Raw genomic sequence first — 25,000 nt, forward strand, 5'->3', positions numbered from 1 at the left:
TGAGACGAACGTGATGTTACAGCGACCTTGACCTTTCACCTATGACCACAGAAATCTAATGAGTCAATCACTGAGTCCAAGTGGAGGTTTGTGCCAAACTTGACAAAATTATCTTCACGCATTCATGAGATATAGTGTACAGGAGAATGGGACGCACGGACAGACAACCCCAAAACATAATGCCTCCAGCACAAACACTTCTTATGGGCAAATAAAGGCCAAGGTCAACAAATAATAGCCCCAAAGCAGGGCTATTCAACAGCACTCTTCCGGGGCCAAACACTGTTCGGGGGCCAAACATTTTCAAAAGTAGACACAACACGCCACCACATCTTCAAAACTTTTTTTAGCTACAAAATGGACACAAAAACAACAAACTTGTTTTAAAAAAATGAGCGAGTAAAGTATAAAGTATAAGTATATAGTCATACAAAATGCTTAATTATTTGTTTTTTCTTTAGATTTCAACAAAAACACGTTAGGCTTACTTCAGTACTATTTTTAGGAAGCGTGGACTTCCTGTCTGCTCCCTCTAAAGATCTAAAATACGATAAAACCACCCGCAGTGTGGTTTACACTGGGTTTACTGGTGGAAACGGATCCCAGCGTGGCACAAACGGCGAAGGTTATGTTACAAACTGATTGACAGCAGAGACAGAAGAAGAAGACGACAGGATGAAGAGATGAAGGGCTGACAGAATGACGGGATGAAGAGATCCGTCCCTCACAGCACGAGGTCCGGAGTCTCACACGATCACATGACTGCCTCTCCCAACCCTGGTCCCAGATCAGCTGCAGACTGGCCAAACTGGGAAGTCTGGCGTCTGGATTTACTGTTTCGGACAGTTTATGTGTGTACACACCTGTTTGGAAGTACTATACTCTCATTGTACAATAGCAACAGCAAACTATAAAGTAGGTTGAAATTTGGAAGTATTTGGAGGTATGGAAGTAGATCATATCTGGAAGTAAGTATTTGGAAGCACACAAGTTAATAGAAATATGGAAGTATTTTGAGGATTGCAAGCAGATAATATTCGGAAGTGTTTGGAGGTATGCGTGTAGAAAATACTTTTGAAGTATTTTGAAATACACTAGATATTTATTATATAGATAAATAGGTGAAAATTTTGATGTATTTTGAAGGAAACTTGTAAATAGACGTTTGAAAGTATTTGGAAGTATACAAGCAGACATATATTTGGAATTTTACAAGTCGGTAGATATTTGAAAGTATTTGGAGTTGTAAAACTATACCAATATTTGGGAATATATAATTAGACACATATTTTGGAAGCATTTAAAAGTACATTCTAACACGCTGGGAGGTATCTAACCATAGAAGTACTTGGAAATATTTTGAATTGTATGTGTATATAGTTAGAAGAATTTGGAAGTTTAAAATAATATTGATATCCTAAAGAGTTTTGAGAGAGAGTTCATTGTACAAGTATTTGGAGGTGTACAAGTACACAGATGTTCGGAAATATTTGGAAGTGCATTTGGAAGTAAGTGCATAAATTATGAAGCATGAAGTAAATTCTGTAGATATTTGGGGGCAGTATAAAGTATATGATATTGGGAAACATCTTGAAGTATATAAGATACTTGAAAGTATTTGTGTTGCTGTGACGTCTGTGTTTCTCAGCCTTGTTTCCGGGGGAGGATTTGGCCGTGGGACCGGGGCGGGGAGAGTGTGAGGCGGGGGGAGGGGAGATGGCGTTACCTTCCGCAGTACCAGAGAGGCCGTCGGCTTTGAAGTTGCTGGTGCTCTTCTTCCTCCGGTGCTTCTTGCGGTTGGCGTGCGGCGACGGCGGCGGCTCCATCTTGGGACTGGTGGTACTGGAGATACTGGGACTGGAGCAGACCGAGTCTCCCAGGCCGGTGTCTGCAGACGGACGCACGAAGGACGGACGTCAAGAGTTAAAATTCTTCTGTTGGTACTTCACAAAACTGACACAGCGAGCAAATATGACAAAAAAACCCCAAATATATCACAGTATTCAACACAGTATTCAAAATCCTTCAGAGTATATACAACAATATTTGGAAGTACATGGAAACACATAAATATGCCAATATTTGAAGTATTTCAATATGTAGATAGTTGGAAGTACATAAAAATACAAATATTTGGAAGTACTTAAGTATGTAGATAGTAGGAGGTACATAAAAATACAAATATTTGGAAGTACTTAAGTATGTAGATAGTTGGAAGTACATAAAATACAAATATTTGGACACAAGTATGCAGAGAATTAGGATTACATAAAGATACTGATATTTGGAAATGTGTAAAAGTACAGATTGCTGGAAGTTTTCACGTGTATTTATACAGGATGTTGATGCAGGATTAGGTGAGTATATAAACATCTGGAAGTGTTTTTATGTATGCGAGTATACGATATATTCTGCAGTACATAAACATTTGGAAGTATGAAATATCCGTCATGATCTGAAATCTTCGTGCTGTTTTTTTTGCCGTGTTTGAATAAAGATCGAGGGAAACGGCGAACGCGGAGCAGGCTCATGGAAACAGCTGCGTTCGGTCGGAGGAAAACAGATTTGCTTTCTGTCGTTCTTCTATTCACTGATTTTTCTTTGTTTGTGTGTTTTTCTTCGTATTTCTTCTATTTTTATAAATTATCATTTACAGTTTTATGTTGAGTCGATGACCACGGGACGCACTGTTTACGGGAAAAATTCAATAAAATATAAACAATAACAAAGTATTGGAGGAAATCTGCAAACGTGCCGGCGACAGTCGGAGTCAGGATCCGAGCTGACGGCGGCGATGGATCGGCTGTTGGCGTGGACGTGCGGGTCCTGAGGGCGAGCGAGCCTATGGGAGGAGGGAGCGCGGTCTCTCTCTCCGGCCTCCACTCTTCACGGCGGCCGCTGACAGCCGTGACTAGCGGCAGAATAAAATAACATTCAGCTTCCATCAATATCACGGCGCGGCGGCGACTCTGACACGAGCGCGGTGTGTTAGTGTGTGTGCAAACACAAAACACACACACACACACACACACACACACACACACACACACACACACACACACACACGTATATACGGAGGCGGCTGGTCGGCCGGCGAGCGCAGACAGCCCCAAGGACGCCATAACTTATTTTACAATCGTTTAGTCTCAGCTCAAGTGGAAAATGTGACAACTTATCTCTGCTGACAAGACGCCGTCCCCGAGAGTGCAATTAACCGCCGAGGATTAACGGCCCTCCATCTGCACGCCGCCTCCATCCACGTCAGCCCCCACCTCCACACCTCCTCCTCCAACAGACCTCCTCCTCCAACAGACCTCCTCCTCCACACCTCCTCCAGACCTCCTCCTCCAACAGACCTCCTCCTACACACCTCCTCCAGACCTCCTCCTCCTCCAGACCTCCTCCTCCAGACCTCCTCCTACACACCTCCTCCAGACCTCCTCCTCCTCCAGACCTCCTCCTCCAACAGACCTCCTCCTCTAGACCTCCTCCTCCACACCTCCTCCTCCAGACCTCCTCCTCTACTCCTCCTCCTACACACCTCCTCCTCCAGACCTCCTCCTCTAGACCTCCTCCTCCACACCTCCTCCAGACCTCCTCCTCCAACAGACCTCCTCCTCCACACCTCCTCCTCTAGACCTCCTCCTCCAGACCTCCTCCTCCAACAGACCTCCTCCTACACACCTCCTCCTCTAAACCTCCTCCTCCACACCTCCTCCTCTAGACCTCCTCCTCCACACCTCCTCCAGACCTCCTCCTCCAACAGACCTCCTCTTCCACACCTCCTCCTCTAGACCTCCTCCTCCTCCTCCAGACCTCCTCCTCTAGACCTCCTCCTCCAGACCTCCTCCAGACCTCCTCCTACACACCTCCTCTTCTTGACCTCCTCCTCCACACCTCCTCCTCTAGACCTCCTCCTCCACACCTCCTCCTCCACACCTCCTCTAGACCTCCTCCTCCAACAGACCTCCTCCTACCCATCTCCTCCTGCTCCAGACCTCCTCTCCAGACCCCCTCCTCCTCCAGACCTCCTCCTCCTGACCCCCTCCTGCAGACCCCCTCCTCCAGACCTCCTCCTGCAGACCCCCTCCTCCTCCAGACCCCCTGCTCCTCCTCCAGACCTCGTCCTCCAGACCCCCTTCTCCTCCTCCAGACCTCTTCCTCCTCCCGCTTCACTTTCTCCTCCGCAAAGTTCACACGCTTTTCAAACTCCAGCTTTCAAAAATATTACAACTGAACACGATTTTCTATTTTCATTGAGTTTATTTTTTATGCAACATCAGTCCTATTCAGAAATATCAAATATTCATTATTTGATTTAATTTTAATCCTTTAAATGCAGGTTTTTGTCATTGTGGGGAAAAATAAATTTACTTCTGCTAAGCAGATTTTTTTTTTATCACAGCCTGGGATATGTCAATAATTGATTTTTATACATTATTATTTTTTGTGCAGTCTCAAATATTTACAATCATATTGCTGTGAGCATAAAATAATCTTTTTTTCTTTCACAGATTATTTATTTTTTAAATTAACAAAACGCATTTTTCAAAATCAAGCTTTAAAAAATATTAAACATTAATATTATTTTCTACTTTCATTAAGTTTCTGTTTTTAAATATTCAAATATTCATTATTTTTAGAATTTTTATCCTTTAAATACCAAGTTTTTGTGGCAATTATTTTCAACAAAATACATGTGAAGTAGATTTTTTTTTTAAGAGAAGAGAAATCACGACAAATGAGCAAAATAATGAATACAAAAGTTAGACAATTCCCTGAAAATAAGCACAAAAGAGCCGAAAAAGAAGAAGACAATGACTCAGAAAAAGTGCTAAAAATATATACTATAAAAATATGTTTTTTCATATTTAAATTGATTATTTAGATTTTATAAATATAGTTTTTGAGACTTTTTTTTTTTACTATTTCCAAATAATCCACCCTTTCTTTTATAATTAATTTTTTTTTTTTTTGCGATTTGGGGGACATTGTAGGTCATTTCCCTGTCCCCCATGTCTTCAAAAGAAATCAGACCAGTTTGCTCAGTTTTCAGGCGCTCGTAAAGCTCGTAAAACGTGTCTGAACGCAACACAAAAAAGAACCGGTGTCCAGGTTTCAAACGGTTAAAATGTGTAAACAGAATATCGATCGTGTCATCAAGACGTCGCCAGAATTCACCTCGAGATAAAATCTGGGCTCCTCCTTCCCTTAAATGCAGAGCTCTTTATGTGTATGTGTGTGTGTGTGTGTGTGTGTGTGTGTATGTGTGTGTGTGTGTGTGTGTGTGTGTGTGTGTGTGTGTGTGTGTGTGTGGGTGGGTGGGGCCCCTGGGAGCCCACTGAGAGCATTTCACAGCTTTAAACGTTATTTGAGGAGCGCTGCGGGGCAACACACTGACGGCAGAGCTGTCAGTCAGGCTTATCGTCACTGCAACACACACACACGGCCTGACAGCTGTCAGTCTTAGCGTCTCGCTGTGTGTGTGTGTGTGTGTGTGTGTGTGTGTGTGTGTTTGTAAGGTAACACTGGCAGTTAATGAGTCACACACACTCGGTGGCCATTAGCCTGACACACAGTTACAGCAGCTTTAGAGGTCTGACAGGAGGATCAATGGGAGACAAATGATAGGCTCCCCTGCGGAGCTGCGCACTGGGGCCCTCTGAAGCCCTGCAGTGGAGCTGCGTGAGTGGACCTTTTTTTGTTGTGAAACATGAACTTTTTCATTTATTAATGACTTTTTTTCTGTATTAGGACCAAAAGCAAACGTTAAAGTTTTTTAAATTTTTCTTTTTACCTGTGCTGACTCCAGAGTTGGCGATGACGGTGGCGTCGGTCCATTGGTCGGCGCTGGACACGGAGTAGGAGCGCTGGTGCATCCCCTCCAGACCGCGGCTGTTGAAGGACACCAAGCTGACGCCGCTCGCCATCTGAGACACCGACGAGCTGCTGGTCACCGAACCTGAGGGAGGACGCCACCTTTAATGCTTTGAACTACATTTTCAGAATATTTTCAGTAAATTTTCAAAATATTTCTAGTAAATTGTTAGAATATTTCTGGTATGTTTTTTGAATATTTCCAGTTCTTTTCTGATTAATTTTAAGAACGTTTCTGCTTGATTTCTGGGACATTTAAAAAAAAAAAAAAAGAGTTCTTATACATTTTCAAAATATTGCTGGACAATTCACAAAACATTTCTAGTTTACTTCTGGATAATTATTGGGAAATCTTTTATTCTTAACATTTTTAAATAAAATTTCTAGTAATTTTTTCTGGTAGTATTTCTGATTAATGTCTGACTGAGTTTTAGAACATTTCTGCTAAATTTCTGGGATATTTTCAGAATAGGTTTTATACATTTTCAGAATAATGATAATTAATTTTCATAATATTTACGGTTAATTTCAAAATGTTTCTGGTTAATTACTGATACATTTTTAGAATATCTCTGGTTAATTTCTGGAAATAAATTCAAAATATGAATGTCTGGGAATTTTTTAAATAACATTTCTTGTAAATTTTCAGAACATTTCTGGTTAGTTTTTAGAATATTTCTTGATAAATTTAAGAACCTATCTGGTTAATTTTAGGTGAATTTTGTTTAATTTTCAGAATATTTCTGGTTAATTTCTGCTCAATATTTGGTAGATTTTTTAGAACATTTTCGGTAAATTTTTGGTAAACTTTCAGAAATTGTCAATGGAAGTAAAGCTTGGGATTTCTGAGTTTTATATTAATTTTTTTTTTTAATTAAAAAAAAAGTAAAATCAATGTTTTTAACGATGAATATATTTTAAGAAAAAAATACATAGAAAAACTGGAATATTTATTTACATTTTTTTAATCTGGAATAATTGTAGTTATTGTAGTATTACTGTTATTATTATTGTTGTTATATTATCATTATTAATAATTAATTATTTGTCTTTTGGAGGGGGGGTCACAGGGAATGTTTTGTTTAAAACAATGTAAATTTCTTTCAGATCAACTCAACGGTTTATTTTTCCATTTTTATTAAAGTTGTTTATGATTTTATAATCGTAAAGGATTTGTTTCTATGTGCATGAGACAAAAACAGCCTGACGAAAAAAATCGACTATTTATTCACACGTTATCCCCGATGATTCCCATGTAAAGTTTCCACCTTGAATACCTCCAGAATACTGCAGCCATGTAACACACACACACACACACACACACACACACACACACACACACACACACACAGAGCTGCACATAAAAGGCAGCCTCTTACAAGCTGGCTGCTTAAATCAAACCCTTGAGTTAGAGAGAGGCTGCGTGGTCCAACAGCCGGGTGCCCCCCCCCCGCTCTCTCATTACAGCTCATTTCTCGGCGCTGGCTGAGTGGAGCCACGACTCTGATTGCATTAATATTCATGACAATAATTAGTACATGGAGTACGGCTCACTGAATATTCATGCTATTAGCTCGGGCCTCCTGGATCCCCGTGTGTGTGAAGCTCGGTGTGTGTTTGATTTAACCGCCTCATAAGAGCTGCTTTTATGTGTGTGTGTGTGTGTGTACGTGACACGCAGGAGCGCTCGTTTTCTCCGCACCTTTTGTTTTTTACGACGTCCTCCTTCAGGTGCAGAGGAGCGTTTTGTGAGTTTCAAGGCTGTTTTTTTTTCTTTTTCTTTTCTTTGAATATTCAACAAAGGACGAAACATGCCTGCGTTTGTGATAAAGCATCAAGAGCAGCAATTAGTGCTGATTAAAAAATAAATGTAGTCGTGTCGGTGTCAACTGCTGCTAATTCCTCGCCGTCGCCCCCTGAACGTGACGCCGCACTTCAGGGATCAACAAAGCTGCGTCACTTTTCTTCTTCTGCTCTCAAACGACTTTCACTAATATTTAAACCTTTGAATCCTGAGCAACCACCTGAGATTTTTCCTAAATGATGGCAAAAGAGGAAAACCGCAGCTTGCTAAAAACGTTCAAGAAATTAGACCCCAAAAAAACATTTTTAAAAAGCTTTTAAAAATTTCTTTTTAAATTTTTTTTTTAAAAATACTTTTCAGGTAATTTTCTTATACTAATTTATTTTTTGCAGGTGTTTTACTTTGAAAAACTCCTCCGACAGATTTTACCTGAAAAAGCCTTGAGACCCCCATAATGCTTCCTGCTGAAAACTGAGAGTTTTTCGACAAACAGTGTTGCTTTGGTGTCACGGCTATTTTTGCAAGTTTCGCCATTGAACAGGAAATTGTTGTAACTTAAGCGTAAATCGTCCAGTCTGCCTAAAATTTCGCATTCATGATGAGAGTCCGAGTGTCATGACATCTACTAACAAAAAAATGACTTCTTGTTTTAGCGCCACCTGCTGGCAACAGGAAATGACATGTTGTATACTAAAGACCACATCCAGCTCAGTTTTGGTCAGCGTGGCCTTCAGATCCCGATGATGGCATATTGTGGAATTTGTGAGTTAACATCAAATGCTGTTGCCATGGTGATGCATTGATCGCCACGAAACAGAAAGTTGTTGTAGCTTCAGTATTATTTGTCCATCTGCCCCAAATTTAACTCGTTTTGCAAATTTGATGTTTTTGACCCTGAGGATGAATTTATCTATATCAAAGTTCACTGCTGACGTTGAGCGAAACCGACCTCTCTCACCTGGAGCCTGTCCCAGCTGCAGGCTGCTCATGTCCTTCGTTAGGCCGTTGGTTTTGGGACTCGGCACGGCGGCGCAGGTGGACACGGCGCGAGGCGGCCTCTTCCCCGGCACCTTCACCGTGGTCCTCAGCAGGTCGATCTCCTTCCCGTGGACATTCTGCATGTAGTCCTAAGACAAAAGGAAGTTGTTTGTCAAACATCTCAAAAACAGGTGAAGGTTGAAAGAAAAATGTAGATTTTTTGGAAAGTGATGACATTTTTGGAAAGTGTGGATGTTTTTAGAAAGCAAAGACATTTTTGGAAAGTGAGGACATCTTTGGACAGTGTGGACGTTTTTGGAATTTAAGGATGTCTTTAGGAAATGGGGGACATTTTGGAAAAGTGAATTCTGTCTTAAAAAGCGACAATTTTAAAAAGTGAGGATCACTCTGGAAAGTGAAGATATTTATGGAAAGTTGGCATTTTTGAAAAGCAAAGACGTTTTGGATGGTTAGGACTGTTTTTAAAAGTGCCAACAAGTGTAGAAAATGAGGATATTTTAAGAGTGTTGAGACATTTTTGTAAACTGGGGACATCTTTGTAAAGGGTGAGGCATCAGTACGGAAATGTGACCATAAACACGAGTTAACTGAAATGTTTCAGGTGGTTTTTCATCCATTTAAGACATTTTTAAAGCACAAAGATAATAGAAAATGACGGTGGAAGCAACTGTTGACTAATCAGAGGACAGTCTGCATGATCTGATATATTTCACAACAAAATTTGGAAACAATAGGAAAATGATTTAACTCTTGATCGACCGGTGAAAGCGCTGAATCTGTATTACATCACTTAATGCGTTTGACATAAATTGGTGAAACTAACAAAGAACATAAAGATCATGGGGATTAACTCCAGATAATAAAGCAGCTAAATCCCAAAATTATACAACTGAAACAAATCCGCATTAATCCCTCAAAGCGGCGCTGAAGTGGCCGACCACGCCGGCTCTGATTGGCTGCGCCCGTCCACCAGCTCCCCCGAAACGGGACCGAAACGCCGCAGGACGCCACAAACGCCCCCCGACGATGAGCTCTCCTCCGGATCAGAGGAGCGAATGAAAACACAAGTAGAGGTGTTAATGACCGACGAGAGGCGCTTGTTAAATCCGTCCCCCGCTCCCCCTCTGCGCCGGGTGGAGTGTCAGCGGTGACCCGAGAGGACCAGGGCATTGTGGGCCGGCCTCCTCTTCAACATGAAGGAGACGAGGACACACAAAGCTCACGCCGCCCGCCGAGCCGCATTCAAAACCACGACTGTACTGCTGTCTTTGTGAGGACCAGGACGCTTTAGACAGGACAGAGGACACCGACGCAGAATAAAGACACTTTGGACATCTTTAGAGAGAAAGGATGTTTTCAGAAAGTGAGGACATCTTTAGAAAGTGAGGACGTTTTTGGAAAGTAGACATTTTTTTGAAAAAGTCAATATTTTTGGAAAATGAGGACATTTTTGAAAAATGTAGGTCTTCTTAGAAAGTTGGGACAATTAAAGAAAGTGGAGATATTTTTTGGAAAGTAATGATTTTACAAAGACAGTGAGAAAATGTTTTGGAAAGTGAGGACTTTGAGAGAGGGACAGCTTTTACAGAAAGTGACGTCAGTGACTTTAGGAAGTGGGGACATTTTAAAAAAAAATGAGAACATTTCAAACAGCATCTTTTAAGAAAGTGAAGAGATTTTTGGAAAGTAAGGACATTTTTTTTAAGACTGAGGACAATTTTAGAAAATACCGATCTTTACAGAAAGTGGGGACTACTTTCGAAGAGCTGTTTTAGAAAGTATGGATATTTTAGAAAGTGAGGACTTTTCTGAGAAGTGAGACGTCTTGTGGTCCTCACTTCTCGGTTCAGGTCTAAGGTTCGGATCAGGGTTCGGTATGAGACCTGAGTCATGGCGGTGAGCGTCTCCACAGAAGATTAAACAGTTTTCAGTGTAAAGATCATAAAATCGACTTCATTTCCCACAAACGCAGTTTCACGAACAGCTGTTCAGTCGTTCGAGCATTAACACAACTTTAAACCAAAAAGGAGCGAGGACCGGACAACATGTCCCCACTCTGCAGCTCCAGGACTCTAATTGGTCCTCACAAAGATGGAACACACACACACACACACACACACACACACACACACACACACTCTCTGTGAGTGTGTCCCGCCTCCCTCTGGCAGCTCGGCTGACAAAAGGCCAATTCAAAGCCAAGTGCTCTCGACGGCGTCTTAACAAGCCACCGGAGAGCCCTCGAGCCAGGGGCCCGCTGGGTATACCCCTCCACACACACACACACACACACACACACACACACACACACACACACTCCCCTCCGACAGATTGACCGAGGTAATTGAGTCTCCATTTGCATCGAGGAGCTTTCATCATCGGCCTGATCGTCCACGCCGCGCAGCGACGTCCAGGACGGATGTGTGTATCGACCAAACACACCGACAGCAGGTGGTGTGTGTGTGTGTGTGTGTGTGTGTGTGTGTGTGTGTGTGAGTGAGTGTGTATGTAAATGTGTGTCTGTATAAATGGATGCATAAACGGCGGCGGCGGCGTCAGAGTGAAAAATGCGACACGAACAGAGCTGAATACTGCTGATGTCGAGGGAAACGTGGATCCATAAAGAGCGAGCGCACGGCCAAAGAAAAAAAACGATCGATGGAGGAAGAGACGGCGGGAGATAAAGGAGGAGAAGAAGAGGAGGCTCGGCGGTCAGACAGGAAACATTAAACAGGAAGTGATGAAGGTGACGGAGGCGTAAAAATGGATAAAAGATGCAAACAAACAGTCAGAAATCAGAGTTCAGAGTCGAGATTTAAACCAGCTTATTCTGTTTATTGAATTATTCCACTGAGCTCAGAGCGATGCAGTCCAACATGATCAATCCCTCGTTTATTAAGGTCATTTATATTTCTAGAGATATTCTATTTGACACAAGCGCAAAAATTACAGAGATAAAATATAAAGTATAATATATTTCAAATTTTATTCAAATAAAACGCATTAGACGATCACTGCAAAGTGAGTAAAATTTAATGTAAATGTAAACAGGAATATATAAATGTAGAGTGACTGTGCTATTGTGACTGATATGTAAATGTGTCAAAACATTTAAATCAAATTTAATAAAAATCAACATTTTGTGACCATTTTTAAGAGAATTTTGTATAATCATTTATTTTATTCTTTACGATATTTTGTTAATATTCTCAATGTACCTTATTTTTTTTATCACTGTTTTATTTATTCTGTTAATTTTTTTCATTTTAAAACGGCCTCTTTGTTCTGTTTTTTTGTTTTTCTATTTTGATGTTTTTGGTTCATAATCTTGATCTTAATCGTTGATTGTGAATCTACTCGGAAATAAAGCAGAGTCTGATTTTAAATGTAATGATTTTTAAACAATATTTTGTGATCCTTCATTATTTTAAATATTATTTTTTTATTCCATTATTATCATTATTTCTATTCTATATTTATGTTTCTTGCCGTGCACCAAAAAAGCTCATTCCTTGTTTTTTTCACTTTTATTCGTGTTTTTCTTTTTTAAAATCTTCGGAGGAAACCTGATTTTCCTGATGAAGACAGTGAAATGCAGTTTAATCTTTTAGGTTTTTTCTTAATATTCCCAATTATTTTTAATATTCCTTTATATTTTTTTTTATTCGAACTTTTTAAAAATGTCACAGCATTAAAAATTATTTGAAATGATTTTTCTATTTTTTATTTGATCACGTTCAGTTTTTCAGAGGAAGAAAATGAATACTGGACGTTGAGTTTGTTTTGTTTTGGCACAAATATCATAATTATAAAATAAAAAGTTAACAGACAGCTAATCAATCATTAAATGATCTTTAAACTGATCTGTGGTGCTGACCTGCGGGGGGGCGGGGCTACAGGAGGTCACGTGTTGGACGAAGTCTTTGACACACAGATGGACCCGAAAAAAAAAGAAAAAACTAAAAACGCGGCTGATGAATGAGAGTGTCGCCTCTCGTGTTTTTGGCTCCGTCTTCTTCTTCTTCTTCTCCACTTTGGACGAGACTTTTCCTGCCAATTAGGTGGCGTCTTCCTGCCATCCACTTAATTAGCGGCATTAATGTGATTTCTTTGCACATAGTCGGGCAATTAGCGGCGCTGATTGAGTTTCATTCGATTAGCCTCCGCAAACACGCTAATTGACGCTCGAGCTGCAGATGTAAAAAAAAAAAAAAAAAAGCTCTTTTTGGGGCTGGAGGGTGTGTGTGTGTGTGTGTGTGTGTGTGTGTGTGTGTTTGTTCACGAGTGTGTGTTTGTTCACGAGTGTGCGTTGATGTGTTAAGTGATGAGTTTGAACACTAATTTACTGCATCAGCTGCTCTAATCGCTGATGGACGTGCGCGCTTTGCTCTCCAGAGGGAATCGAACCCACGACCCCGCGGGCCGCACGCTCCGAGCCTCGGGGGTTAACCCTCTCCACGCCGTTATCGGTGATTTATCGCTTCTGAAGCTGATTGATTGATTCGTTGATGGACAGGAACACGTTTACCAAACGAGCGCTGGTTTCTGCGTCTTTAACGGCAGAATTTTCTGCTTTTCTTTGAAGTGAAAGAAAAGTCTTTTTTTTAACTGTTCATGAGTCAAAACAAACGATTTGCACTTTTTTCTCACATTTTATGGACGAAACAACTGATCAGTTAAGAGAAAAAACGGCAGATTAAAAGATGATAAAAATAATCGTCTCAGCCACACGTTTCTATGGAAGCTATGGAGAGATAAAAATATTTCCATTTTAACAGCAACTGCAAACTTCAGAATGAAATATTTCATTTTGAGAACTCAACTGTTTCTGAATTTTCCTCTTTAAAATTAAAATGTCAAATTTCCAGTTTTTATGTTCACAAATCCAACTCAAAAAGTTAAAAAAATTTCAGAAAAGGAAAATGTAGGTTTCAGAATGAAAATATATAAATAAGATTAAATCAATAAATAAATATTATAGTTGCTCAAATTCAATTGTTGAAGGTTGGACCCCAAAATCTTCTTTCCAAGGTTCAGTATTGAGAAAAAAAATAAATAAAAAAAATTAAGAGCTTTAGGATGTCAAGATTATAGCTACAAATTTGCGTTCATGATAATAATAATAATAATAATAATTATTATTATTATTATTATTATTATAACAATTGATTTTTAAAATCAAATAAAAAAATAAAATTAAATTCAAAAAGCTTCATCTGGGCCACCCACAGCAGGCTAAGCACTGACACCAGAATGACGACCAAAATGTTTTCAACTTGACATTTTAAATCTCAATTCACCAATTGATGATTTGTGCTGCAGCTGCTGCAAAATAATTTCCCTCGAGATTTTATCTTTAAGGAAAAAAAAACCCAAATAAACTAAGATGAAAAAAGACACAAAATAAATATAATTTAATGTGAAAAACAGTCGTTCATGACAAAAAAGCTATGAGGAGAAAACCTGTCGAATGTGACGCTTGTTACACCGATGCGAGGCAGAGGACGGGGAGAGGACCAAAAACGGTGTGTGTGTGTGTGTGTGTGTGTGTGTGTGTGTGTGAGATAATAAAGCGGCGTCGGGGCAGGATATTGTGCCAACAGGGCAGAGAGCCGGGGCAATTAGCAGAGACATTACAGCTGATATTCACATCATCAACGCCGACGTGGGCAAACAGATGACGAGTCCTAATTAATACACAAGCCATCAACACTGTGTGTGTGTGTGTGTGTGTGTGTGTTGTGTCTGGAAACACACACACACACACACACACTCTGGAGGGAGATGAAGAGCAGCAGATAGATGGAGGTCAGTGCAGGCTGGCAGAGCGCTGGAGTCTAATAAGCAATCAGAGAGGGTTTGTAATGACTCTGTGTGTGTGTGTGTGTGTGTGTGTGTGTGTGTGTGTGTGTGTGTGTGTGTGTGTGTGTGTGTGTCTCTTACATGCAGACTCGGGTGGTAGGTCAGCAGTCCGTTGTCACACAGCGTCACGTACTTCTTCTTCCACTCCTTGTTGAGGGACTTGCCGCTCCTCTTCAGCAGCATGCCCTGCGGACAGGAAACCACACGGTTAATTAACTCTTTCACTCCCATCACTCTGTGACGGAGAGACGGCCATCACGCCGTGGTTACAGTTTACATCCGTGTGTGAAAACACGGACGCGTCACACACAGAAGATCTCAGTTTAGGCGTGATCACAGTAACATTTGACCACTAAATTTTAAAAAGTTTATTCTTAAGTTCAAGTGGGCGTTTGTGCCAAATTTGAGGAAACTCCCTCAAAGTATCCTCATGATATCCCGTTCACAAGAATGATACAGCCACGAGTTCATAGTGACCTTTGACCTATGACCACCAAATTCTAACTAGTTATGTATTGAATCCATGGTTCCTCCTCAAGTCCAAGGGGACGTTTGTGCCGAATTTGAGAACAATCTCACAAAGCCCTCTTGAGCTGAGATATCACATAAAAAATAAAATAAATGATAAAAATATACGTCTGTACACACACACACACACACACACACACACACAATTTATTTTTATCATTGTAGACATTTATGTGAAATTTTGTCATAATTTCCATTTAAATTCTTAAGTTGTGGCCAAATTACAAAACCATTAATATCATTTTTGGACATTTCTTTGTATATTTTTATTATTATCTTTTTCTCTCTGTTTTATGAAACCAGTTCTCTGTTTTTTCTTTTCCAGTTTTCCTACGATTTGCGGGACATCTCTTGCCACGTTGCCCATTGCCTTATTGCCGAACGTTAATCAGACGGGGCGTCCACATACTTTTGAGCGTGTCCTAAATGTGTGTTTTTTGCAACATCTCGGTTGTTGGACGCAGCTTTTTGTGCTCGTTGGAGCTAAATCGCGTCGAGCCTCTTTGGCTCGAAGATAACGAGCCTCCAGCCAGAAGACGGATTAAATAAAGAGTTCATCTCTCCCCAAAAAACAGCATCAGAGACGCGCAGCTGGAAGGAGCTGGACGGACAGAAATCAGCACTTATTTAATTGTGTGACTCGTGTTTTAACGCTCTCTCTCTCCTACGCACATCAGCCGCGGCTCACCGACCGTTTAGGCCGAGCGCCCGCCCACACTTCATTTGAGCCGGATTCATTAGGTTAGAGAGAGAGGGAGAGCGGGAAGGTCAGGGAGAAGGCGAGAGAGAGCGAGCGGTGGAGACGGGAGGAAGAGGGAGATCAGAGAGGCAGGGGGGGAGGGGGAGGCGGCGGCGGGGGATAAAACTGTCCGCTGATTAGCAATTACAGCGGCGCTGCCACGCGTGTCACTTCACTGGACCTCTGCAGCATTAACACTCCGACAGAGGATATTAATAGAGTCCAGCCGTGACGGAGCGCGGGGGGGAGGCGGGGGAGACGGACAGAGCCGCTGATGGACAGAAGCCTGCTCCTCGCCGCCCCGGCCGCTCAGCTTTCATTAAGGACGGTCGGTGGTGGTGGGACGGCGGCGGGCCCTGGGTGACCCCTCGCCGCCACATTTAGTGTAATTGGCGGTGACATAACGCCAGGAAGGGACGCTTCAGAGTGACAAAGAGGGGAGGCGAATGCAGGCGGCGCGTAAAGGGTCCAAAACATCGTCCTGAAGAGTCCACGAGGTCACGCCACTGACAGGAAATCACCCGAAATAAATAAACAGTGACGGCAAGACAACGACAAGAGAGTGAGATTTGACTGAAACCAACCTTAAAAAACCAAAAAAGCTTTTCTGGGCGTCAGCGACACTTTAACGCTGCATTTTTAACCGTCAGAGAAAACAACGACCAAATAATCAACCAATCAGACGCCTCGCACAAACATTTCAGCCTCCGAAACAGGAGAAACGACTTCGGTTTCTTTAAACAATTATTAATGAATAAAAACAAAAAGCAGCTTGGCAAGAAACATCCGTCAAACCGCAAAAGGAGAGACGCAGAAATGAGACACAGAGGTGAGACGCAGAAATGAGACGCAGAGGTGAGACGCAGAGATGAGACGCAGAAATGAGACACAGAAATGAGACACAGAGGTGAGACGCAGAAATGAGACGCAGAAATGAGACACAGAGATGAGACGCAGAAATGAGACGCAGAAATGAGACACAGAGGTGAGACGCAGAAATGAGACGCAGAAATGAGACACAGAGGTGAGACGCAGAGGTGAGACGCAGAAATGAGACGCAGAAATGAGACACAGAGATGAGACGCAGAGGTGAGACGCAGAAATGAGACGCAGAAATGAGACACAGAGATGAGACGCAGAGGTGAGACGCAGAAATGAGACACAGAGGTGGGACACAGAGGTGAGACGCAGAGGTGAGACGCAGAAATGAGACGCAGAGATGAGACACAGAGGTGGGACACAGAGGTGAGACACAGAGGTGGGACACAGAGGTGGGACACAGAGGTGGGACACACAGGTGAGACACAGAGGTGGGACACACAGGTGATCAGCGCCGCTGCAGGATCAGTTACGGAGGAGAACACGCAGATTATCGCTCTGAAGAGCAGATTTCCGTCTGCAGCTGCACCGTGGTGCTAAATGTTGTTTCCAGTGATTAACACTAATTTCAGCTCATGTCACGAGGAAGTAAAACAGAGCTGTGTGTGTGTGTGTGTGTGTGTGTGTGTGTGTGGCTGCAACAACAGGGGTTCCCCACGGTGCGCTAAACACGAGTTGACGAGCTTCCTGCTGCTCTGAAGTGAAAGCTGCCGACAGCCGTGCAGCTGTCAGGACAGCTGATCATCCATTACTGCCCGAGACAGAGGGAGGAGAGGAGAGGAGAGGAGAGAGGAGGAGAGGAGAGGAGAGGAGGAGAGGGAGGAGACAGAGGAGAGAGGAGGAGGAGAGGAGAGGAGACGGAGGAGAGGAGAGGAGGAGAGGAGAGGAGAGGAGAGGAGAGAGGAGGAGAGGAGAGGAGAGAGGAGGAGAGGAGAGGAGAGGAGAGGAGAGAGGAGGAGAGAGGAGAGAGAGAGAGAGAGAGAGGAGGAGAGGAGAGGAGGAGAGGAGAGGAGAGAGGAGAGAGGAGGAGAGGAGAGGAGGGAGGAGAGGGGAGGAGAGGAGAGGAAGAGGAGAGGAGAGGAGAGGAGAGGAGAGGGAAAGGGAAAAGGAGAGGGAGAGGAGAGGGAGAGAGAGAGGAGAGGAGAGGAGAGGAAGAGGAGAGGAGAGGGGAGGAGAGGAGGGAGAGAGAGAGGAGAGGGAGAGGAGAGGAGAGAGGAGGAGAGGAGAGAGGAGAGGGAGAGGGAGAGAGGGAGAGGAGAGGAGAGGAGAGGGAGAGGAGGAGAGAGGAGGAGGAGAGGAGGAGGGAGAGGGAGGAGAGGAGAGGAGAGGAGAGGAGAGGAGGGGAGAGGAGAGAGGAGGAGAGGAGAGGAGAGAGGAGGAGAGAGGGAGAGAGGAGAGGAGAGGGGAGGAGAGGAGAGAGGAGGAGAGAGGAGGAGAGAGAGGAGAGAGGAGAGAGAGAGGAGGAGAGAGGGGAGAGGAGGAGAGAGGGAGAGAGGAGAGGAGAGGGGAGGAGAGGAGAGAGGAGGAGAGAGGAGGAGAGAGAGGAGGAGAGGAGGAGAGGAGAGGAGAGCGAGACAACATGTTTCCAGACGTGTATATGTATGTGTGTGTGTGTGTGTGTGTGTGTGTGTGTGTGTGTGTGTGTGTGTGTGTGTGTGTGTGTGTGTGTGTGTAAACAGCAATTTAGTTTAGTTTTTTTTTGTTTTTTTTTTAAAAAAGGCTTCACAAATTGCAAGATATTGGGAAATTTAGAGAATTATTATTTTTTAAAGCTAGGGAAAATATCTAGGGAAAAGGGGAATTGGGAAATTCTGAAAATTATTTTTAAAAAGTTATGGAAATATCAAGAGAAATAAAGGGGGGAAAATGAAATTAGCAAACTTAAAAAAATATTTTTATTTTTTAGGAAAAATATCTCGGGGAAAAAGAAGACAGAAAATGGTAAATTTAGAAAATTATTTTGAAAAAACTAGAGGAGATATTTAAGGAAAAAAGAAATTTTAAAAAAACTTTAAAAAATGCAAGGGAAAATATTTCGGGAAAAAAGCTGGGTAAATTACCTATTTATAATTATCAATAAATTGCATATTGAGCATTATGAAACAGAATTATAACACTTTTAAAGTACTTTGCCGAGTCTTTTTTTTAACTTTTCTTTTCCATTTTCCCTCTTTTCAAAAACTATTTTCAGGTAATTTTCTCCTCCAAACTTTTGGGTCATTTGTTCTTTTGTTCCTCAAAGTCTCAAAGTTTTTGAAATCTTGAAACAGGTGTTTGATTTCTCCTTCAATATTTCCTAAAAACTGATCAAACAAAAGCATTAAAGCGCAGTGATGCATGAACGAATAATAATCTGCTTTTGGTCTTTAATTTTCTAGAGAAATGAAACTGCAGAACCTGAAATAAAAAAGATCATTACATGAGTGTGATGCTTTCTTCTCTCCTAAAATTGCAGTTTTTTGAGTTTAGTGATAAAAATACGGAAAGAAATGGTACTTTCGAACATGAAGAGGAGAGTAAGCGAGAGGTCAGCGGATCTTTGACGGATGTTGGACGCTTGAGTCCTGCACGGAGACGGGATTTCGTACGCTCTGCCTCTGAAGCTGGTATTTGGGGAGGGAGACGTCAGCAAATTAATTTTGGCCATCCATCCGGCGGCTGACAAGCGATCAGTTTGCTGGAGGGGGAGGCTAATTGAACGCCGCGTCGAAACCCTCCTGATGGGTAATATCTTTCATTATTCAGCTCCCCGGGCGCCGTGACACACGCGCGGCGCCTCTTATTTTACCTTGGGGAGGGGGGGCGGGGGGCAGCCATGACAGCTCACAAGGTCTCCACATGGGAAAATAGATGTGAGGAGATAAATACATCCTCGGATACACTCTCCCCTCGCCGCGGCGACGCACTGCTCCGCCCCGGTGAAGTATTGTGGGGTAGTGCTTTGGAAAAGGTCGCTAGCTCGGGGGGGTTTGGCGAAGAGATGAAGTCATTTGTTAGGCATCCGAAAACGTCCGAGGGCGAGATTCACAAACGTGTGTTTGTCTTTAAACAACAAAACAAAGAGTCTGAGCGGCGGCGGGAAGGAGGAGGCACACGGAGAGTCTTAAATGCGACTTATTGATCCCCAAAAACGCCCCTCGGACACGCTCCCTCCGCGCTGACACACTTCCTCGCCGCGGTGAAGTATCGAGGCGCGGTGCTTAAGAAAAGGTCGCCGGCTGGCTCGGGGGAAGCCGGGAGATGAAGTCATTCGTTAGACGACGCATGTGAAAAGATGTTCGTACCTGAAGGCGCTCTGATTAAAGAGCGCGTGTCAGGAGACGGAAATGTTGGACGGACGCCATCAGGCGAGCGGCGAAACTTTCTCTTTGTGAACTTTGAAGGTAAAATCCTTAAAAATGACAAAAATAAAGTGAACACTGAATAAATCACCGGTTTCTAGTTCCATCACTCTCGGAGAAAGTTACGGTGTCATTTTTACAGTAAATTACTGTGAAATATTACAGTTACATCCTGTTAAATCCTGGAAATAATCAACAAACATGCTCACGCTACGGATCACAGAAATCTGGGCCCTGACAGGGCCCCTGGTGGCCCCCAAACATTTTATAACTGACAGTAAAAATAAAGAGACGGACTCAGTGAATAGTTTTTGTCCTTTTAGTCTCCATAAAGTGTCAGAGACATAAAACAGCATCAACTTAGAGTCTGATGCTGAGGACGCAGCTGAGACACTGATGTCCTCAGATCACAGAAATGTCGTAAAATACACGAAAAGTCCTGATACTTATTAGCCTCTTCAAATCCTAGAAATGTCTTAAATCTCTGAGATGTAGTAAAATCTGAGAATTTTTGGAAAATCTTAAAAATGTCCTAAAATCCTTTAAACATGTTCGGGACTGCACCCACTGCTTTACAGGAAGCAACTGTCACATTTCACAATAAGGGACTGTGAAAGTGATGCTGCGATAAAGATACACTGTCAATGTTTGACTGACCATTTACGATAAATCACTGGACACTAGTCGCATCGCTTTGACCGTTTTAATGTGAAATATCACAGTGAGTTCCTGTAAAATAACAGTGTAGTAAAATGTGTTTTGTTGTGAAATATCAGTGAGTTCCTGTAAAATAACAGTGTAGTAAAATGTGTTTTGTTGTGAAATATCAGTGAGTTCCTGTAAAATAACAGTGTAGTAAAATGTGTTTTGTTGTGAAATATCAGTGAGTTCCTGTAAAATGTGGAGCGTTCATTGTGTGATTCGCAGCAGCAGGAAGAGAGAAAGAAAGAAACTGTGTGAAGGAGGAACTTTTCAGAGGTTTCCTGCTGCAGCCTGGATCTTCAGTCTATTGATACGCACTAATCGACTCTCTAATCACTCCATCACCCCCCTATTCTCCCCGGACAATGGACTGTCCCCGGGCCCCTGACAGCCCGATACGGGGGAGGCCCTATCAGCGGAAAAGACCGCGGCTGATCTGCAGAGGGGCCGGAGACCTTTTGTTCTCGCACGTCCCCCGAGAGCGGGAGGCGAAATTAGAGGTGTCACCCTGCGGAGGGCGGGACGCCGGCCGGACTCTATCTCCGCCTGACGGGGCCCGAGCGGCGGCCGCGGCTCATCCATCATCCTCTCAGACGGCGGAGAGAGCGCTGTGTTTGTGTAGTCTGAGAGAAACGCTCCGGCGTCTGATGGCGGCGGAGAAAAGAGATAAAGAGGCTGCAGGTGAACGTCACCTGCTGCACGGCGCTTTGATTTTAAAAGACCTGAAAAAACCCGAAAACTTCAATTTAACAGCCCCGGCTATTTTTTCTTAAATCACTGAACTCAGCGGGACTCAGCAGAGAGTGAAATAAGATGAAACATTTAACGTTTGGAGACCTGGAAAAAAATGGATTTATTCTATTCAAAAACATGAGCAACAAAATAAGAAATGACCCCGAGGTTAGCAAGTCTGTGAAAAAAGCCGGAAAATTACCTGAAATTTGACCCAAAAAAAGAAAAAAAACCCAAAACAAAGCATGAAATGATCTGGGAATAAAAGCTTAAAAATGATGAGAAATCTGTGAAAAGCACAAGAAAATTATCTGAAAATCGGACCTAAAAAAAACAAAAAAAAAAGAAACAAGAATTGACCTGAAAAAAAGAAATCAGTGAAAAGGTCACAAACATCCAAAAAAATAAGAGATGACCATAATTAAATGTTTATGATGATCTTACATAATTATTCAAATTTTTAGGCACTTTTTCAAGGTCATCTAACTTTTAATTTTTGAATACTGATTTTCGGGTAATTTTCTTGTACTTTTTACTAATTTCTTGAAAATGTTTGATTGTTTTTTTTCTTGTTGCTCATTGATAAATTAAACGTAATTAGTCAGGCTTCCAAGGGTTAAAGCAGAAAAAAGGTCCGTAATGTTTGTGTTTCTGGTTAATTTTTTGAATAATTCTTGTTTTAACAGCAGACATTTAAAGGCTTTTCACTTTTTCCAGGTTTTTTTTTTTAAATATATATGTATAAATATACTTTTTTCCCCATTTTTCCTGATTTTCAGGCAGTTTCCTGTCATTTCTTAGATTCAGCTTTCAAAGGGTTAAAGACGTGACTGTGACTCTGGAGTCCCGTGCACGTCGTGTTTCGGTCGCCGAAGCTGCGTCTTTAGTTTGGAGTTCCTGCGTTACGGCAGACGAGTGACGGCGCCGCAGCCTTGGTGGAGCTCTGTGTCGTCTCCGTGTTTTCGACTTTAAAGGATGTTTTTCCTCCATGTGGTCGTCGACCTGACGACGGTCGCCACGGGGGCCGAAAAACAAGTTGAGGTAAAACAGCTCAAAATATACACACACACACACTCACACACACACACACACACACACACACACACACACACACACACTCACACACACACACACACACACACACACACACACACACACACACACACACGCGTGTGCGCGGCCACAGACACACAGCAGCATCAGTCTGCATGACAAGGTCGGCGTTGATGAGGCAAGGACGGCGAAGGGCAGGCCCGGGGGAGCAGGACGCAGACCAGATCAAATAAAACACCAGCGAAGAAGAGGGGGGCTGAAGAGGCGCTGATTTATCTGATAAGAGTTCTGGGTAATTAATTAGAAACTCAATTATCCAAACCTTACTTCAGCAGTCTCAATTCATTAGCGGATAAAAAGCCTCGCCCCTCGCTCGCCGCCGACCACCAGAGAGAGGCAGGAAGTGTGTGAGGTCACCGCCGCTCGCTTTCGTCCACACGAGCAAACGCGCGCGCGGCGTGAAACAACAAAGCGGCCGCGGGGACACTTCCGGCGCGCTCGGAGCGACACCCCCGCGTGCCAAACGGCGGCGGGCGCTCCGTGGAGACCGGCGCCGCCGTAATGAGCACAATCTAAAAATGCTCTCTGATTGACGCCTGTGTTCCTTGTTTTAATTATTTCTCAAAGTAAAAAAAAAGGCAGAGACCTCCTCCAACACGTCCCCCGCCCCCCCGAAAAACCTCATTTCCAGGGGTTAGTGTGCATGACAAAAATGTCATCATGGCCAAAATGGCTCCGAGCGGTGACAACCTTTCCCAGGGAAATGATATTTTTCCAATCCGGCGGAAGGCGGATCGTGTCACCCTCGTTAAAGCCTTGATAGCAGGTCTTTAATATTCACCGTCTTAATTAGGGCCGCAGTTAATTTCATTAAATTCTTTGGCTGCTAAATGAAGCAGATTATGAGACATCTTTTATTGCGAAGCGTGAAATTACAGCCTGCCCGCTGCCAATGGCGGGGCGAAACTAATGAATTACAGGGTAAATAACACCCGAATTAACCATCCAATTTAACTCCTTACAAAGCGCCCGCCGCCGAGGGGGGACGAGTACACTTGTCAAAACCACCCAGCCCCGCGCTCGTCTGCAGCCCGGCGAGAGCCAATTACAACCGCGACACTAATCTGAGGAGGACGGCGGCCCGAGCCTCCAGACCTCCAGACCAACAGACCTCCAGACCAACAGACCTCCAGACCTCCAGAACTCAGAGTCTCCAGACTTCAGAGCCTCAAGACCAACAGACCTCCAGACCAACAGACCAACAGACCAACAGACCTCTAGACCTCCAGACCTCAGAGCCTCCAGACCTCCAGACCTCAGAGTCTCTAGACCTCCAGACCTCTGCCACCATCACACTCTCAGTGGAAGAACTCGTCTCCCGGAGGAGGTCTGAGGATCTATTAACCGCTCAGAAGCTGTTTGACACCAAAAGAGGCACCAGTCCTCTAGACGGACAGAAAAAGAGTCTGCCAACTCCAGGACGGACTGAGACATCCCAAAAACACAACTGACTTCATTCTGCCCTGTCCAATAAAGACCTACAGCTGTGAGGCGTTCTAGAAATGTCCCCAGAAATGTCCCCAGAAATGTCCTAAAATCATAGAAACGTCTTAAGATCCTGGAAGTTCTGAAACCCTAAAAATGTCTTTAAACCTGAGAAACTTTCTGAAATCCTATAAACGTCTTAAAGTCCTGAAAATGTCCTAAACTCTTGGAAATGTGCTGAAATCCTAAAAATGTCCTATAATTCAAGAAACATCTTAAATGGCCTAAAAACCTAGAAACTTCCTAAAATCCAAGAAATGTCCTTCAAACTTACAAACACCCTACAATCCTAGAAATGTCCTCAAAGTTTAGAGCTGTCCTGAAGTCCTACAGACACGTACAGGGACGTTCATTTCCAGTGGGAGGACGGCTGGTTGGGGGTCAGAGAGTTTGACTTAAAGACTCAGAGATCCTCTAAAGCTGAAGATGTTCTCTCTACACCGAAAAATAAATACAGAAATAAATAAAAGAGAGATTCAACTCGAGGACGGAAAGAAACATCCAAAAACACAACGAACTGGAGCTTTGGACTGTCCTGCAGCGTCCCTGGTTCAACTGTCCCTAAACTGTCAGAAAACAACTAATTAAGACCAAAATCATAGTTTAAAAAATACATAAATACAAATACAATTACATGAAGGTTGCAACTGGTTTGTTCCACTGGGACCATCATGATGTACTGGGCTGGACTGGTTTGTCCAACGGGACTGGGATGGTTTCCAGCTGAAGGCTGACGGAGTCCTCTGTGATGTGACATCCACACATCATTATCCTGGAGGAGCTCTACAGAGGAGCTCCACAGAGGGGGTCTACAGAGGAGCTCTACAGAGGAGCTCCACAGAGCGGCTCTACAGAGGAGCTCCACAGAGCGGCTCTACAGAGGAGCTCTACAGAGGAGCTCCACAGAGGAGCTCTACAGAGGAGCTCCACAGAGCGGCT

General features: G+C 43.1%; 1 protein-coding gene across 10 annotated transcripts in view; it reads right to left on the reverse strand.

Annotated features, from left to right (window-relative positions):
- Nucleotides 1-25,000, reverse strand: part of agap1 (ArfGAP with GTPase domain, ankyrin repeat and PH domain 1) — a 158,502-nt gene that overhangs the window by 39,474 nt on the left and 94,028 nt on the right. For 5 of the 10 annotated variants that reach the window (XM_088074724.1, XM_088074717.1, XM_088074719.1 and 2 more), the window contains 4 exons: nucleotides 14,624-14,728; nucleotides 8,631-8,808; nucleotides 5,798-5,962; nucleotides 1,739-1,888 (listed from right to left, as the gene is read on the reverse strand). In XM_088074724.1, coding sequence (XP_087930850.1) covers nucleotides 1,739-1,888; nucleotides 5,798-5,962; nucleotides 8,631-8,808; nucleotides 14,624-14,728 — 598 coding nt within the window. Of the gene's footprint in view, nucleotides 1-1,726; nucleotides 1,889-5,797; nucleotides 5,963-8,630; nucleotides 8,809-14,623; nucleotides 14,729-25,000 lie in introns of all 10 variants that reach the window. The other 5 variants (XM_088074725.1, XM_088074718.1, XM_088074723.1 and 2 more) reach the window with 3 other exon arrangements.

Source organism: Plectropomus leopardus, chromosome 24 (genome assembly GCF_026936395.1).
Source record: "Plectropomus leopardus strain MGB_pleo_1.0 chromosome 24, ASM2693639v1, whole genome shotgun sequence".
Lineage (NCBI taxonomy): Eukaryota > Metazoa > Chordata > Actinopteri > Perciformes > Serranidae > Plectropomus > Plectropomus leopardus.